This window comes from Hylaeus volcanicus, chromosome 5, assembly GCF_026283585.1.
Source record: "Hylaeus volcanicus isolate JK05 chromosome 5, UHH_iyHylVolc1.0_haploid, whole genome shotgun sequence".
NCBI classification, from domain to species: Eukaryota; Metazoa; Arthropoda; class Insecta; order Hymenoptera; family Colletidae; genus Hylaeus; species Hylaeus volcanicus.
In genome coordinates, this window is record NC_071980.1 from 30,286,451 (window position 1) to 30,303,847 (window position 17,397).

Below are 17,397 nucleotides of genomic sequence, written 5' to 3' on the forward strand. Positions count from 1 at the left end.
AGCAGTCAGCATAACGAGGATATACAATAGCTGGAGCTGCTTCCTCGAAGGGTCGCGAGCTAATGGAGACATATTCCAACGAATTACGACGATCGGTTCACCCGGGAGTTACGCCCTGAACCTGCGTGTTCACCGCCAGGTAGCTACAGGATTGATACCTCGAATTCGAGTGTAATAAAGTAATTGGGGGTGCCTGGGAAGGCACGTTCGGCACAATGTTCTTGCAAATCACTGGTAAGTTATTGGCGATAAGGAACTCATTTGTATCTGCAGAAGGATAAGGAAGTACTTTAGAAATAGTATTGTATCAATAGAGGGATTTGGAAGCATTTCTTGGGGAGGATGATAGGATAACAATGAAGTTAACAAATAGAGAAGTAAAGAAAGAAGAAAAAATAAAAATACATGAAATCTCCTAAAATTCCCTAGAGTTGCCATCCTAGACGTAACCGTCCACAGGAAGAGTTGGAAAAACAGCGCGGCAGAATCGATCTCTCGAACGTGTCTTGGTCGTTGGGAGACGGAATTAAAGGGGTCGCCGGTTGGGTAATTGTCGGCAAATATTAATAACCACGGCAGAGAGAGAGAGAGAGAGAGAGAGGGCGAGAGCTCGTGCGAATTCAAAGAGAGCGAGAGAGGAGAGCACGAAGGAGAGCGAGGCGACTTCGCGAGGGTGAACCCACCGAACCGGTTATACTCGAGAGCAAATACATAATGCCTGGATGATTTCGCTACGACGAGGGAGAGGAGAGCCCGGTGGCGTGATTGAAATTCGGTGACTCGCTTTGACGCAATTACCGTCGTCCGTTCTTCTCCGAGAAGCGTCGCGACGGCCAAGACGCCTCGAGACCAGGCACGAGGCTGCAGATGTCGCAGAAATAAACTTTTTCTAAATCGAAATCTCTGCAGTCGTCTGCAATGCAATTTTATGTTTGAATTTGTCCTTTTATCGGCTACTGAACAGAATTTCTGGGCATTTCTGAGCCACTTCCTCCAGCTACATGCGAATAGGAATACGGTGCGAGTGGAATCGCGGCGAAGATCAGCTCGGGGATCGCATGAAAACAATTCAGGATACCTGGCGAGCGGCCTGGACAGTGAGGGGGGAGGGGAGGGTGGTTGATGTCGGTCAAGTTTCTCGAAAAAATTTCAGGGAATTCGTTACGAAACGAAGCCCCCGAGGTGCGCACGCCATAAGAAGCCCCTTCTTCTCGATATCCTTGGTGAACCATCGGTCGTATACCGGACTTATTCATCGTCGATCGTTCCCATCGCGTTCAAGATTATATTGGATCGTCCGCGCATAAATGCTCGGGTCCTAGTCATATCCGGCTGAGCGTCCGCGGTGCTTCGGGACGTATTACGTGACCGATCGCTTCGTTAACGTTTGCTACGACGCTTCTTTCCTCTTCTACAAAAATCTTCCTCGGTACTCGATCGATCCCTGAGCTTGTCACGTAAGGACGATTAGCGGGGAATGGGCCATTTACTTTTGCAGAAGAGTGACATGTCCCTCGAATTAACCACCTCGAGAATAGGATACATCCTGTGGATACCTGTTGGTAGCTGGAAGACGGGGATGTGCGCGATTTTTAACCTAACATAACATAACAGTATCGGAGAATAACTAGGCCCGAAGAGTGACTGGTTGTAAGCAACAAGCTGAAATCAGACGTGGTAAACATAATTAGCGTACGATCGAAGGACCCTCTCGATCCTCGATCCTCCAGTTTTCCCGCCGCGGGGGATCCAGCACGCGGGCGCATAAAAACCGGAGCAACGACTGCCGCGGTTCGTTGAGAAAGAGATCTCCATTCGAGTTGTTCTTTGAGGCGGCGCCGCAAAAGGGAATGTTTGCGGCGTCTCATTCCTCCCCCTCCGCACGCGTGGAATGGAAAAAGAGAAAAGCGAAACGGATCGAGTCGCGAGGGCAAAGAACCGACAGAAGTACCGGAAGGGTGGATGCGTTTCAATCGCAGACCGCAAGCGGTGGCGTACGGTGGTCGCGCTTTCTTTTCTTTTCCTCCGTTTCAGTTTCTGAAGTGGCTCTTCTCTCCGCCGCAGAACTCGCTCGGCGACCAGCCGACCCGTGTTTATACAATGTAATGGCTTGTGCCAGCATTGTGGGGCCCCGGGAGCTTCACGGTGCGCCGCCTCGTCGACTCGCTTCGCGATTCCCTTTCGGCATTCGTTTGGCACTTTATCACGCCCCTAGATTGCCGCATTAAACATCCAGCAAAGGGAATATCAACCCTTCGCCGTGCGCTCGTGCCGTCGTCGCCTCCCAGCCACCAAAATTACGAGCGCAGACGGCAGTGCCACAAGTTTCGGGGCGATCGCGCGTCCAACTCTGTCGCGAGGTGCACGATATGTTGCTTGTGCGTGCCAGATTTTCTAATTCCTGACAATTTCCTAAGTGCTGCTAGTGAAAGTAGAAGGCCTCGAAGTAGATAGCATTGGAGCACAGCGAGTACCAACTTAACCATCCACTTCGAAGCACCAAATTTCTTCCTTTCGAGACCTCACAAGTGTGAGGCCCGAATGGCCGCAATATCTGCCCCTCCTATCCAGGCCTACCCTAACCCACCCAGCGGAATTCCGCGCCTCCACCATCGTGCGACCGTTTCTTCCGCGTGTCTTGTTTCTCCGTAGCTAGAATCAAAACTCGATACCTCGAGACCTTTCCCTGTTCCTTCGTTACTCCACTCCGGCTCTCCGCCTCTCTCTGACGCTCCGGTTCGCCGTGGCTTCTCTTTGGCTGCAGTCTTTGTCGATCGATGACGCGTTTAGTAATTCAAGAGGGCAAAAGGGAAAAGGGACCAAGTAGGATACTCTATGGAATTATGGCAGGTGGAAGACGGCCGACCTCCCTGAGCGGCGATCGCAGTCTCCAATCTACCAGCAGATATACGGTGTCGCGTTACACGCGTGGCTAACGCTATCGAGCGAGACGAACCGCTCGCGCGTACGTGCTCGCAGTCGCAACGGAACGGACGCGTTTCAGCGGCGTATAGGATTGCCACACGGGCGCATTGTTTTTTTTTAAAGAGGACATTTTCCGTGGAAGAACGAGTAGACACCTTCGAGGAAGCACGGAGAGTCTCGATTGTTTCTTAGTCGAGATTCTTACCCCTTTGGGTTGGGACGTCTCTGAGAGTGGAACGAGGGGAACCTTTTACATACGTTGGTCTCCATGGTATCTTACTCTGGCACGGGACAGGTAAATTCCCATCGAGGCGGCGTCGTACACGCGCCTGACGCACGATGACGCTTTCGAGCGCTCCAAAGCAATCTTTAGCGATCTCATCCCGAGAAGAGAACAAAATGCCAAACGAAACAGGCTTCTACGGCTCGGCAAAGAGAGATCGAGGGATTTCGTGCGCGAAGCGACGATTCTCCGGCTCTCGTAGGTCCATTAAATATTGCAAGATCCGGGTAACCTCGTCGTCCTCGCTTTGCCTCGCTCTGCCTCGTTCCCATCCCTCCCCCTCTCCGGGAGCGTTTTGTCGAAAAGAAGAATAACGTTCTTTGCATACTCGGATTAAAAGGCAAACAGTCCTTTGCCTCTACAGGGGCGGAGGGGGTTAGGAGCACCGAGGATATCCGTACTCGTTGAAAGGAAATTTATGGGAATTAATATCGGTTCCCTCGAGAGAGGGACGGGGGAGGGGCCAGAGAGGTAACTCGATTCTAGATGTCTCGGGGACTCGCGGAATGCGACTCGCCGACATATACGGGAGGGAACTTTAAGAATTTAATTCGTGCATGGGGCGTTCTCCCTTTCAAGGCCCAAGGAACTTTGAAAATACGCGTCTTTACAACCCCCTCCGCCATAGCGTCCTTTCGTTTTCTTGTTCCATGAAAAAACTGGCCAAGTTTGGAACGTATTTAATTCTCAGACTCTTGAAGAAATGGCGAGGAAAGGGATGAGACTTTGAAAGTTTTGTAACTCTTGATTGTTAGGGGTGATGGAACCATTCGCAAGATGATCGAACCAGTGGACCTTCTACCATCTCTTCGGTTAAGAAAAAGCCATATTCGGTATCGGGGCAAGGCGAAAACGGCCCGTGCGACGACAAAAAATCCCCATTAAGCCGGCGCATGTCTCCCAGGGGATGAACACCGCGAGGGCGAAGCGTTAAACGCGGAAACGCGATAAGCTAAAACAGTTCCCAGCCGATGCGCACCGCGGGATCCCGTCACCCTCTTCGCTGTTTTGGTTATTCCAGGGAAAAATGAAACGTCATCGAGCAATCGTTCGACGCGGATCGCTGCAGGAGAGGGGAGAGGCGAAAAAACAGCGGGGATCATCCCCAGCGGGAAACCCCACGGGCTGCTAGATGAAAGGAACCGAACAGTGCTCAGCTTTTAGTCGAACAAACATCCGTCTGGAAATTGCAACACAGTGGAATCTCGATAGTCGCGAGAAAGGGAGTTGAAAAATTATAGTAACAATATATAGGATGAGGCTTTCAAATAGAAAAACCTGAATATTTCCCTTGTTTATGGTTCTGTGAAAGTAATCTAAGAGAATCTTTAAAATAATACAGTCAACTGTAGCAAAAGGAAAACGTGTTAAATCTGGCACAAGTTTTGTAGGAAAAAGAAACGACGTGTAATCGAGCGCAGGGTGAAAGATTAAAGGACCGAGTTTCTTTAGAGCAAAGCTGAGAATTTGAGAAAAGAGCAAGGGTGGCGCGTACGAAACTTTTCGGATCGATGGTCTACGCGTGAAAAAGGTCAAAATAGTTCCACCCTGATAGGGACCATCGAAGGCTCGATTCGCACACAGGTGGAGCCCCGGCTGTTCGACTGGTCCCGTTCGACCGGGCCATTTAAAAAAATAACCCAGTATTAGAAGGGTCTCGTTTTATTTCATCGGCGCGGACCGCGATTACCGCGATAACCATCCACCGAGCGTTTTTCGGACTGGGCACCGTCGCCACCACCGCCTTTGCCATCGGCATCGCTGCCATTATATTTAACGCGATTCGTTCGATTCGCCTAGCCCCCCGTGCTCCCCTACCCCTCCCCGTCCCGCTTATTTTCTGCCCAGCAAGCCCAATATTCATCGATACCCTGGAATATCCTCGCCGATTCCCAATCAAAATTGTTTACTTGGAGGTCTTCTTTGAATACATAAACAAATAAATAAATAGGAAGAATTTCTAACTCGAATTTCGCGAACTTGTTCGAGCGTAAAAAATGTCTGTCTGTCTACTTCTTCTACTCGAGTTCTCTGTCTGTTGGTCGAAGGAGATTTCGAGACACGCGTCGACGTCGATGGAACACATAATCCTGATATCTGTCGGTTTTCGGGCAATAAAACACGCGTCCCATAGACACGAAGCCCCTGAAAACTGCCGCTGCCGGCCGCCGATAAAGAAATGGCCGCAGATATGGATCCCCTCCGACGAGTCCCATTCTGCGCTGGCAGAAATGGCCGAAATTCCTATCTAGATAAAAATTTCTAGCGACGAATAAAAGATACAAAAACCCATCATCCGTTACCGTGTCAAAATCTTTCCCCCATCGCCGAAAAAAAAAAAATGTAACGTCACCGATACTCCAATACGAGGGGATGAAAAATCAAGGAAAATCGAAAAAGTTTCCTTCGACAAGCTGAAACAATTATTCCAAGGTACTAGATACTTAAACTAGGTGAATTTTTTCCAAGTACTTGAAAGTTGATTTAAGTGTACATTATGTAAGATTCTCGACTCTTTATGGAAGTAAAGAAAAGAAAGTTGTAAAAAGGCTGAGTTTTCTCTAAAGGTTAACTAAGAGAAAGCCTGATTATCAGTCTTTCGAAGGAAAACAATCTTTTACTGGGCTGGTCCATAATTTCGTTTCTTACAATGAAAAATTCGAATATACGCGCAACAATAAATGTACATAGCACGTAAATGATATTTCATTTGAATGCATAAATTCATTCAGTTCCTTCACCTTCCACTCATGCATCAACCTCGCCGCTCCTATTCCTTTGGAGTACCGTTTCCAGTAGTGGCGTGAAAAGTAATTAATTAAAAGTAACGCGAAACACAAAAGAGCACGTTTCCTACAAAGAACGAAGCAGCTTATGGACCGTCCCAGTACCAGCTACTGGTTGAATACAAATTAGAATTTTAATTGCACGTGTAACTGTTCAATTAAAGCAACGCCGTGAATAAATTGAACCGCCTCGCTGTTTTCTCGACGTCCGTTACTCGAATGAAACTTGGACCATCGCTGTGCGCGGGAGACGTTTCGACGGTTCTTTTTTTTCCTCTGGCCCGCGTAATTGCCAGTCCTTGTACGTAACGAGCACCGAGGTCAATCGGCTCCCGTTAACCGAGCAGCGTGCGCGCGAAACGCGTTATCGTGCCGCAAAGCCTATCATCCCGCTCCATCGACGATCATACTTATCGATAATATAATAGAAATCGAGGAAAATTAATATATACTCGGACTGGCGGATTCCTACCTTTGAAACAATTATCCGAGTACGGACGCGTTACTGACGCAACGACCTCCTTGGATCATGGATCGACTCGTCCTTGCCACCCACTTTACTACGAATCTCCCAATCATGGTTGCACCTTTTTTATATAATAGACATACAACCGTTCCGTTTGTCTATCTTTCCAAATAAAATTCTGTCCTTTCGCTCGGCACACGCGTCGACAGGGCGAAGATCCGCTTAGCAGAAGTCGTGCAAAAACGCTCGGCTATTACGTTTCCGCGCGCTGGACCGAGAGTAACCAGATCAGGCGGTTTCGAATGACCCACGCTCCAACGGAGAATAAACATTTTCGTATTGCTCGGACGCGAGAGTAACTCAAGCGTTGGTCGCAGATTTCGGGGACCCTTCCACGCTCGCCACGGACCACACCTGGACCTTCTCCGGGAAACTACCCTCGAGTTTCTCCGTCTTGGGTCGATAGATCGTGTTCGCTGCGATTTTCGGCAAGGTCTAATCAAGAAAATCATTCGTGATTACCATTGGGTAATTGGAAGTGTGAGTGAAAAAATGAATCCTGCTATAGAGTCTAACTTAAGTTACCAAACGTAACTTTAACAAAGGTAGGCTTAATTTGATTCGAATAATTAATGATAAATGACAAACACTACCCTTGCCTCCCATTCTTCGTAAATGTGGTTCTTCCAGCGAATTTCTCGCGAAAAGTCGTAAAAGATTAGCACGACTCGGTAGAAAGACATTTACGACGCTAATATTTTCGTTAGCAGCCGCCATCCCGAGTTCTTTCTCTCGTCGGTCTCATCGCGAGTGTGCCAGGTCCGCGATAAACAGAAACGCAGCGGCCACGTCGAGACGCTCTCAACGATAACGTACACAGCGGATGTTAATAGGATAAATTAGTTTGTCCTATGGAAACAAGCGGCGAGATGAAACAGACGCGCGCACGATCGTCGATCTCTGCACCCTCGAGTTTCGCAAAGAACGACAGGCAAACGGAAAGAGGATCTTTTTCCTTGGTGTAGCTTGTGCCGGATACGGGCTATCCCGATATCGGATAAAAGAATAATACGTAGAAGCGAAAAGCTTTCGACTTTACGACGTTCCGCGTGGGCGAGGGGTGGCCTGGCGATTTTAGGTTTAGAGGGTGGCTGGACCCTCCCGAGGATGTTTCCACTCGCAAACTGGATTCCGATGACCGATCTCCATTTCCATATGGGTCACGGAGGGTGGCGAAAAGTTGTCACCGCGAAATTGATATTTGAACGAGAGACGACCCTTTGGCTTGGGAAGTTTGAACTATTCTTGGTGTCTTTTCTAACTGGAATCGATATTGGAATTATTACTTGGGGTTCGTGTTAGTGTAACGGGCGCAAGGAATAAAATAGTACTTTGAGCTACTACTCTGGGTTTAAATTTGATTTTTAATGCGATGTGATTCGATTAGATTTCGAATCTTGAGTCTCGTGATTGCTACTTTATTAAATTTAAACCTGTTCGAGTTCCTAACGCCTTCGAATCCTAGTTCTCCAAAGGTCAGTCCCCGAAACAAGGAAATCACGTGTTCGACTCGAAGGGAATGACCCTGGTGGATAAGGGTTCGCGCGCACTTAATGCGTAATTACGATTCATGAAGGAGGATGAACCGCGACGATTCGGACCAGCGCCAGCGCGCCGTAATCTTGCCCCGAATACGTCCTCGAGGAGAGGAGAGGAGAGAACAGCCGTTAGCCGATGTTTAAAGGGGTTCTTACGCACCTACTCGAGACGCAGGAGCAGAGCTGGATCCTTCCGACGGACAGCATCTGTGCTCTACGGCTCTCGATATCCATACAAAGCCGTCTGTTGAATAACATTACGCTCGACCCGCGCGCACGCTCGCAACGGACGATTATGGTCGGTTACGAACGTCGATAGTAGTTAGACCGTGCATCCTGTGCGAATGCTAATTTCGGACGGGCTCAAGCACGTCTGTCCTTGGTGGTAATCGGTGAAACCGCGAACCGATGTCTTTCTGTTGCGTGCCCCCCCCCCCCCCTCTTTTTTCGCGACGAACTCCTCCAAGTCTCTTCTATCTATATATACATTATCTACAAATAATGTTTTTCTAAACCGTTTCCTTTTCTTTTTCAATTTACTCGACAAAGAAACAATGAATCATTGAGTTTGCCTAATTTTTGATTACACTACGATGACATTCCGCACAGGAATATGGAGGTCGTTGTGGGTCGAAGGTATTATTAATTTTTCCTAAGCAGATCCCGGTCATCTATGGTATCGGCCGCGGGCTAGGAACGAGCGAGTGCTGCAGGTGCCGGGAATGGTCAATATAACCTCAAAATGTAAATCATATTGGTATTCCCGGAGGGTCTGCTCTCTCTCTCTCTCTCTGCCATGAGCGTGTATTAAACACGGGCCCGGGTAAGACGACCTGCCCGTATATTAGTTTCTGCGGGTTTCCCTATTGGATTTGGCCGTCGCGTTTCCCCTGATTGTTTACGCGGCTGCCCGCTAATTCTCCGATACAGACGACTTCCAAACCATCTAGACTGGGACCAGAAATAGCCACGACTCTCATCCGAATACTACTTTCCCGCAAAAGATAGAAGATAAGAATAAACATTTGAGTAGCCACGGAAAACTCTTTGCAGATTGTTAAGTTACACGATTTTTTTTTAAATTTGACATTTTTAATAACCAAAAAAAATTGTAGGCAATTACACTGGCCGCAAGAATAGAACGTCTTCAAGTGCCTGGGCAGTACGGGTGGCCTTAGGAGTACAAAGGATTAATTGATGAATCGACAAAAAAGGGAGTCTACTTGGAACTTGTAAGAGTTTGCTACTTTAGAGCACCTGGAAGAAGACTTGTTACTCGCAAGTCATATCTACGCCATCCAGTAAAATTCTCGAAGACGACTCCTTTCAAGCGGAATTTCGCCAATCTTCGACTGCTGGAAGGAAATCTTCGCATCCGTTCCGTTCGAGCGAGATCTCGTCGATTTCGACCGCGACATCGCCGAGATCGATATCGCGCCACGGGATCGAAGCGTATCGCATCCCCTCTCGTCCTCGACCCTCCTCTCCCGAGCGTTAAACGTAGGCGGACGGCGCGGCGCGGCGCGGCGTCGAGAGTCCGCGGAACCTTCGACGTGGGGAGTCCCCGCGGACAGCGGCCACAGAAGGATTTCTGAGCGAACGCACAGCGGTAGCTGATGTATTTTGACGTGTCGGACGAGAGAGACCGTCTCTCCTCCTCCCTATCGCTCTCTTTTTCTCCTTCGAGTGCATTATCTAATGGAGCATTCTCTCCCCTCCAGTTAGGTGCCCTCCTGAGCCACCTCCACTTCTTTTCTCGCCATTTCTCGCATCTCCCTTGCATTCGCCGCTTATTTGTGCACTTTCCTTCTTCGTGGGCGTCATCTTCGTCAATTCGAATACTACATGTAGAACCTGAAGAATGTTTAGCTCACCATCTCGCAGCTCCTTACACTGTGCTTTAGTGTTTCTACGGGATTTTTGTCTTCCCAAGTACCCAATAGATGACTTAACCATCCATCTATCTATTTATTTATCTCCCGTTTCACCCGTGGAAGACTCACCAATTCAACTCCGTCCGCAAAGTCCGCCCATTCGGAACGCCGACTAAGGGTATCGGTGTTCCACTCTCGGTTCTAATTTCGCAACCACGACCGCGGATTTCTTTTCCCTGGATCGACTACGTCGTCGATCTAGGACTCTAATAGGCTGCACCAGTGTTTCTCAGGCTTTCCCGATCGCCACTACCTTGGACAATGCACCATAATTCTGTGGGTTTCTCCCGCAACATCCCCCTCTGGTTCTAGATCTTATTTTACACTATCAGAGTGGTGTCCCAAGGCGTTAAATTAACGAGTATTCTCTCAAATTTCTCTTCAATTCAGATTTGAAATTCACCTCCATCGTGAGGTGAATTCAAATGCGCCTTTGAATTCTAGACAACCGAATATTTGACTATCAGGATTCTTCTAGATGGTGTCAGCTTCCAGATGACGATTCACCAAGAAGTCCTCGCGAGCATCGCTTTGGACGACGCTGGGTTAAAGCGAGCGTCGTTCGCGCGCATTGCGGTTCCATTGTCTCTACTCGCCATACCCGAGGCTTATCGATCTGGCGTCCGATCGGAGGTGTCCTTCCTTTCCAAGATTGTCGTCTCCCTGCCCCGTGGAACGGAAATGCCCGCAGGAAGACTGGAAAGAGCGAATGGTTGCGGTACGGATCGCTGACTGGACTCTGTCCCGAGCAGTTACACGGCTGTTACGTTCGAGGCGAGGCGGAACAAACTCGCGACGAGCATCGGGAAGGAGACAGTTCGGCTTCGCGACCGAAGAACAATTGTCCAGGTGGTTTGGGTGTCGGTCGAGCGTCGAGAGCGTCTTCCACGATCGAGACGAGTGTTTCTTCGTGGACGACGAAGGAAGGGAAGGTCGTTGTGTGTTATAGTCGAGGGTAGACCATCAGGAAAGTTGGGAAGGAAGGTTCGGAATCGTAGGTGGAAATCGGGGTCTCGGGAGGCCCTGGTTCTCGGGGCAATTCTTTGCCTGCTCGCGTGTATCCTTAGTATGCAACGTATGCAGTCGGTTGTTACCGAAGGAGTGGTTTGCCGAGCGGCCAATGGCGAGTGCTCGAGCTAATTCTAGGGTGCCGCAGCCGCGCCATCTTTGCATCATAATGCTGCGTCCCCCTTCTCCCTCGTACCCCACCGCCCGCTCCTACCAACGGAGAGAACTCTGTCGTCCCCCTTCCTACCTTGTCCCACCCCACCTCGCGTTGCATCGCGTTCCTCCTCGCCCTCTCCTCTTTTCCCTGACTCCCCCCCTCACCACCACCACCACCACCTACCTCCGCACCCTCTCGCACCTTCTCCTCACCCTCCCTGCGCTGCACACCTATTCGGCTAAGAGACTGCACCTGGACGACGACTGAAAGGTCGGAGAACGTCTCCAAACCGCGGTTCTCCAAACTCGACGCGACCAAGTTGTGCAATCGCAGGGGAGGAGGGGTACCGCTGCCCCAGAAAGGGAAAGGGGGTTGTCTGCGACTAGTCTGGCCGCGAATCGATCGATTCTGACGTTGATCGACGAAGGAAAGCCCTCGAGAATCGCGATGAGACGACTCGTGACCTCTTGACGTTCTCCAAACGTTCTAGAAGATCGATCCTATCGAAGAACGCTGTTGATCTCGATTCAACGAGGATCCTGTCGGCGAAGGCGTCGACAACAAAGCCCGTGTTTCGCGCGAGATCCAGTCAAAAGGGAGCCGAGACACAATGGCCGGACGCGCCGATTCACAATGATGGAAAATAATTAATCCGTACGGAGGTGGGAGGGGGGGGGGGGGGGCTTAAACGCGCCGACCCGAGGTCCGAACGGATTCAGACTTGGGCGCCTAGACGCGTCTGACCATGGCGAACACCTTCCTGCGCGAGGACTCGCGCGTGAGATCGGCAAGGCTTCTTTGTAAGGAAGGAAACTGTAATCGGAGGTACGACGCGGGTGGTCCACTGGCTTGCTTTTATTGCAAACAAGTCTATCGTATGTCAATTTCTCAAAAAACAAGATCTCGAAACGAAACACATTAACTCTACCGTTCGACCGACCTCTTGGAATCTTCAAACCCAGTCTTCAAACCTAGTGACGACGTCTGAACACTCGTAGGACCTCCCCAGTAGGAAATGAAGCAATCAACTCGCAACTATCCTCACAGCGCATCGAAAAATTCCCCTTGTTTGCAAATTGTGACCAGCCAGTGTAAGAGGAACCGGTTTATCCGAGCGATTCGTAGATCGATCGATAACTATGACCAAGCGATTGATCGACGTCGATCCTCGGTAAGCGCCGTCGACAGGCGCGCACGGTAGCCGTCGAGACGATCAGACCCCCGCCTGGACGCGTGCACGTGGTCCGAGGCCCCCTGCGCTGGCCGTGAAACCCCCCGCGGTAGAATGATACGCCAAGATAATTTCGTTGGACTTTGACCGCGCAGGGGTTCCGCCACCTGCGGGGGAACGCGAACAGCCGTCCCGCTAAGTCGTTTTGACAGGTGTCCGTCGGGGCGCTCTCGGAAGGAACGCCGCGACACCCCATACGATCATCGGCCAATGCCGACTGAGACTCTGGGTTCTAAGTCAAAGTCGTCGTTCCTGAAGGGGGCGAACCAACTAATTAATATAAAGCACGTTAATGTAATGCTATCACTTTCATTGTGATTGAGTTCACTAGAGTTTTATAGAATTATTGACAAGGCGATAAGTGGGACGATAGAAGAGTCCGAAAATAACTCTAAAACAATGACCCGTGTAATTACGAATATCCTTAGACTAATCGTTCCCCTGATGTTTGTGTTTGCAGTGATATACCAGAAGCGACTGAAGAAGGAGCGGAGAGCAAGGAAGCGTCTGCAGGAGCAGCTGGATCTAGAGATCAAGAGGCGCGCGCAGCTGGAGGAGGCGTTGAAGGCGACGGGGGCTTCCTCGGAGCAAGTCAGAGCGATCACCGGTAAGACGCGAGCGCGTGCTCGCTGGAAGGATTATCGGTGGGAAACGGATCCGCGTTTCGGTGTTACGCTCGCCGTTTACCAGCCAGATCTTTGCACCGAGAGCCTCCGGGCTAGCGGTGATCTCCGAATAAATTAATTAATTCGCCGAGGCAGAGCAAACAGCCTGACACCCGCCGGAATACGATTCCTTACTTATCCCCCGCCGCCGGGGGAGATCCTTCCAGCCGCCCCCTCCCCCCTCGCTCTCGTGAAATCATCGTCTCGACCTCCTCCGTTCTTGCGTAAAGGTCCATTTTCACATTACAGGAAGATAAGTAATTAATAACGAAACGAATTGAAAGTTTCATCATTTTTTAGAAATATTTCCCTAGTTTGTACAAATGTCCAGTCATAATAATACTAGCCACTCTAGGCCCATCGCTCCTTCGATATTAACGTACATTCATTTGTTTCTACATAATAAGCTCTCAACAAAAATACATGCTAGTCGATGTGAGTCTTGGCGTTTAATTTTCTCACAGCGAAAGTGAAGCTCTTTCTATCCATGTATATGGAAAGAATGCGATATCACAAAATTGTATGTTTATCAATCGTGTCGCGATTTCGGGGCAACTCGCGAGATTAAAGATCGCGACCCCGTGTTACGTGAAAACGGACCTTAACGTCTAAACGCCGCGATCTTCAGCCGAAGAGAGGCACCACCCCTCTTCCTGTCACTAGCAAAACTCGAGCGGCAGCTTGAAACCCTTTAAGTGAAATCTCTTATTCCGATATACAGAGCACCGGGACCGTGGTTCCCAGCGCTCGAGTCGTTCCCGTTGATTAACCCTGTCAGAAGCAGGGAATGTAGCGATACTAATTTCAAATGAAACGGAGCACGCGAATCCGCTCTCCTCGGAGGGGTTCGTTACCTGACGCTGGGAACCGCGAGCGTTGGCTGGAAGCGATCGAGAAATCCTTGATTAACGTTTGCCTCGTCGATCGATAAAATCTTTGCATGCGGAAATTCTATACAAGGTGGATAAATAACCTCGATTTCTTGATTTGGCGTAGAAAACGTAACGGTGGAGGCGCGCACGAGTTCAGAACCACCGGAGTCTAGTCCGGTGCACTCGCAGTCGCAGCAGCAACCCTCGCAGCAGCAGTCGTCCCAGCAACCCCTTCAGCAACAGCAGCAGGCACAACAGTACAGAGAGGCACAGGTGCCGCGCCCTTCCCAGCAACCCTCCACGCCCGAAAAGCCCGCATGGGGATACGGCCTGGACCTGATTGGCAGCCAAGCCTCCGCCTTCTGGCAGAACTACCAAGGTCAGAGCTCAACTTTCTCTAAAATATTAGGTTGGCCAAAAAGTTCCTTCGGATTTTAATGCACAAATTAAAGAAATATATCTGCTCTATAATATATTGTCTATTTTGTCACAACTGTGACCATACATCGAACGAATTTTTTGACCAACCTAATGCTTAAGGGGGGTCGTAAGGTCTACCTGACTGGTATCACTGGGAAAAAGGGTTACTGGAAAGGATTGAATCGAAGGATGGAATCATGGCTCAGAACGAATGCTCATTGTTTAGAAGCTTGTACACTCAGTTTTTTAGAACTGTGGAATAGTGCAAGTATCATTCAAGAATGTCTCGTGTCTTTTAAGTCAAAGTAGGTGACCAATGTTTCTAACGAAAATTCATAGAAATAATCCAAATACCAGTATTTTCAATAACATTTTCACTTACGTCGATACCGTCTTCCTAGCGCGACCAGTACAAAGGGCAGCGAGTATACGTCGCGTTAAGACACAGGGTGAGACAAAGGTGAACAACCGTGATGACGGGGGTGGAAAGTTTCCTTTCCTCGAGGAGAGCGAAGCGGGAAATAAGCCGCGAGGGTAACAATGGGTACGTATCGGGCGAAATTTAAGAAAACCGTACAGGCCCGCGGGCACCCTTCTTCCAGGGTTCGTTGGCGGGGATGGGGGTAGTCAGGGCCGCGGTGAAAAGGAGGGCGAGGACCCGTGGCAAGCCGCTAATTCGGATAATCGCGTTCCCGTATTAGGATCCACTCAATTTTTCTGATCTTCCGGCCGAGTGGCTTCGATCCTCGATTACCCAAACAAAAAAGAGGCAGAGCACGGGGGTGGGTGGCGAGGGCGTACAGAAAGAAGAGAGGAGGGCAAAGAGGTGAGCGTCGCGTCGGTATCACGCAAAGTAAATTATTCGAAAGATCTCGGGAGGGAAAGAGAGAGAGAGAGAGAGAGAGCAATCACGCCAGGGGCAATAACAACCCCGTGTACCAGGAGGGAGGGAGGGCAGTCGGTTCTGACGAGGAAACACGAGGTATTTGAATAGGGTCCCGCAGCCACCCGGGCATCATGATGCGGAATCCATTTGCAATAAACAACGGAGATTTAGATGGGGGCGGCGGGGGCATCGGGGGTGACGCTGCAGGAGCGAGCGAGACGGAGGAGCGTAGGTCGACGGAACGTCGTCGTCTGAGGTGGGTACTTACGCCACCGAGGGGACTTCGGGGCCGTCGTGTCTTCGAGTCATGCATTCTATACGAACAGCGCTTCTCATTCTCCTTGGATGGCGACCAACTCGCAGCAAATTCTCGAGAATCAACATCACTTGGGCTATCGTACTTGAAAAAATGATTATTTTTATGCATTCGTGTCTTTTTATTCGCGATTCGTTACTCGAACGACATTTTGCCCATCTCCGATATCGCCTTGATTCGAGAAACGCGCGCCTCGATTGTCGTGCGTAAGCGTCGGTTGCTTGGATATCGTAATTAAAGGAAGGGAACCCGAATTCGACTCGAGCCGTTAAATTGCTTAAAATGATCCTCTGGAAAACGGAAGATTGCTGGTTCGAGTAGTGCTCTGCGGTGTCACGTGCGTTCCAGGACGTCGGCGTCGCCTCGTTTTCACCCTGTTTTCCAACGAGGAGGAAAAGGAGGTCTCGTTGACATTTGAGGAAAAGCTTTAGTCTCAAAAAGGTCGTACACACGCAGGTATCTAACTATAGGTAGAATTTCGACTCCATTTCTGCAATTACAAACCCATCCACTAATTATCTTTTCCTTCGCAATGTCCTTTCAATCCACCGCCACGATGCTCGTCAAAAACAACATCCCTGTCTAACGCGCTACCTTAACCTGGATCGCCTTTATCGAAATCTTGAAAATGAGTTCTAAATGACTCCAACGTGGATCGAGCATGAGCGTCACTGTGCGTAATGCAGAGTTTATGCACATCTCTGGCAAGTAAGGAAGGAGCCGTAATTTCCCCGGCGGCCACCGTGGCTCTCGGTGGCGTTACCTGTCCTCCTCCCCTCCGTTTCCCTTAAACCTTCTCTCACCCCCATCCGTCGCGAACAGTTCTCTTGCTCTCACTTTGTCTCCGTCCTCGCGCTTTCTCCCTGCCCCCCCCCCTGCCGCAGCCCGTTTTCTCTGGTATATACGCGCTCGTACTTACGCGGTCGCGCACACAACGATTCCTCCGCGTCCATCATACGGCATCCACCGACGAGTACGACGGAGCACTCCGTCACGCTTTAATATTCAGACTATATGCAATAATTTCGCAGCAACCATAACGCCCCCTTGGCCCTCCCCCGGCTGCTTTCTCGCGACAGAGCGGTACGAGCCGCCTCCGTCTCCTCGTTCCTTTCCGTTTTACTCTGTCTCCCCGCTGCCCCCAGTATCTTTAAGCAGGGATCTTGTGGCTGTAATAGGGGCTGTTTGTACTTTTAATATTTTTTTTTAAATTTTAGATTCGAGATTGAATTTATCGATAGTCATGTTTATCGATACTTTGTACGAATTCAAATTTCTGAAGGAATGTCAGGTCTGTATTTTTATGGTGCTTCGTTATGCAGAGAATCTATTCGAAAGATACATGGTGCAATCAGAATGTCGGCTAAACGCTCCGATTAGAACAGACCCGTCCTCTCCCCCCTCTACCACCGGTTGGTCCCGGAATGTGCGTCCGCGAGTTTGCACGGCGAATCTATTATACTCGAGAAACTCCCAACCATAAAACCGGAACGAACCATCGGGGAGCAGTAGGTACAATGTATGGGCGACCGGTTGTGCGTTGCAAATTCGTCGACGTATCGCAGCGAGATATCTCGGCGCCAGCCGAGCGGAGGGAAAACTATTCCGCGGGGGGAGAAAAAAAGCAGAGCACGAGATACACGGCCTGGTTCGCAGAGAAACCGTCGCGGTCAAATGGAAACGGTTACGAAACGGTTCATACGTGGAAATTCTTGTTGCGAACAGTAGTGGATACAAGGGCAGCAATTTAGCACCAAAATCTTGAAGTACGTACACCTAACAATTTCGGTATATGTACTCATCGAGAGCCATAAGACGACTTTAAATAAGTCGAATGCATGGTGCAATTA

The 17,397-nt window shown here is 49.7% G+C and overlaps 1 protein-coding gene across 5 annotated transcripts in view; it reads left to right on the plus strand.

The window, feature by feature from the left end:
• The window catches only part of LOC128876512 (dachshund homolog 2), a 173,229-nt gene that overhangs the window by 148,461 nt on the left and 7,371 nt on the right, over window positions 1-17,397 (plus strand). For 4 of the 5 annotated variants that reach the window (XM_054122942.1, XM_054122943.1, XM_054122938.1 and 1 more), the window contains exons 9-10: window positions 12,849-12,995; window positions 14,050-14,304. In XM_054122942.1, coding sequence (XP_053978917.1) covers window positions 12,849-12,995; window positions 14,050-14,304 — 402 coding nt within the window. Of the gene's footprint in view, window positions 1-12,848; window positions 12,996-14,049; window positions 14,305-14,746; window positions 14,890-17,397 lie in introns of all 5 variants that reach the window. The other variant, XM_054122939.1, reaches the window with a different exon arrangement.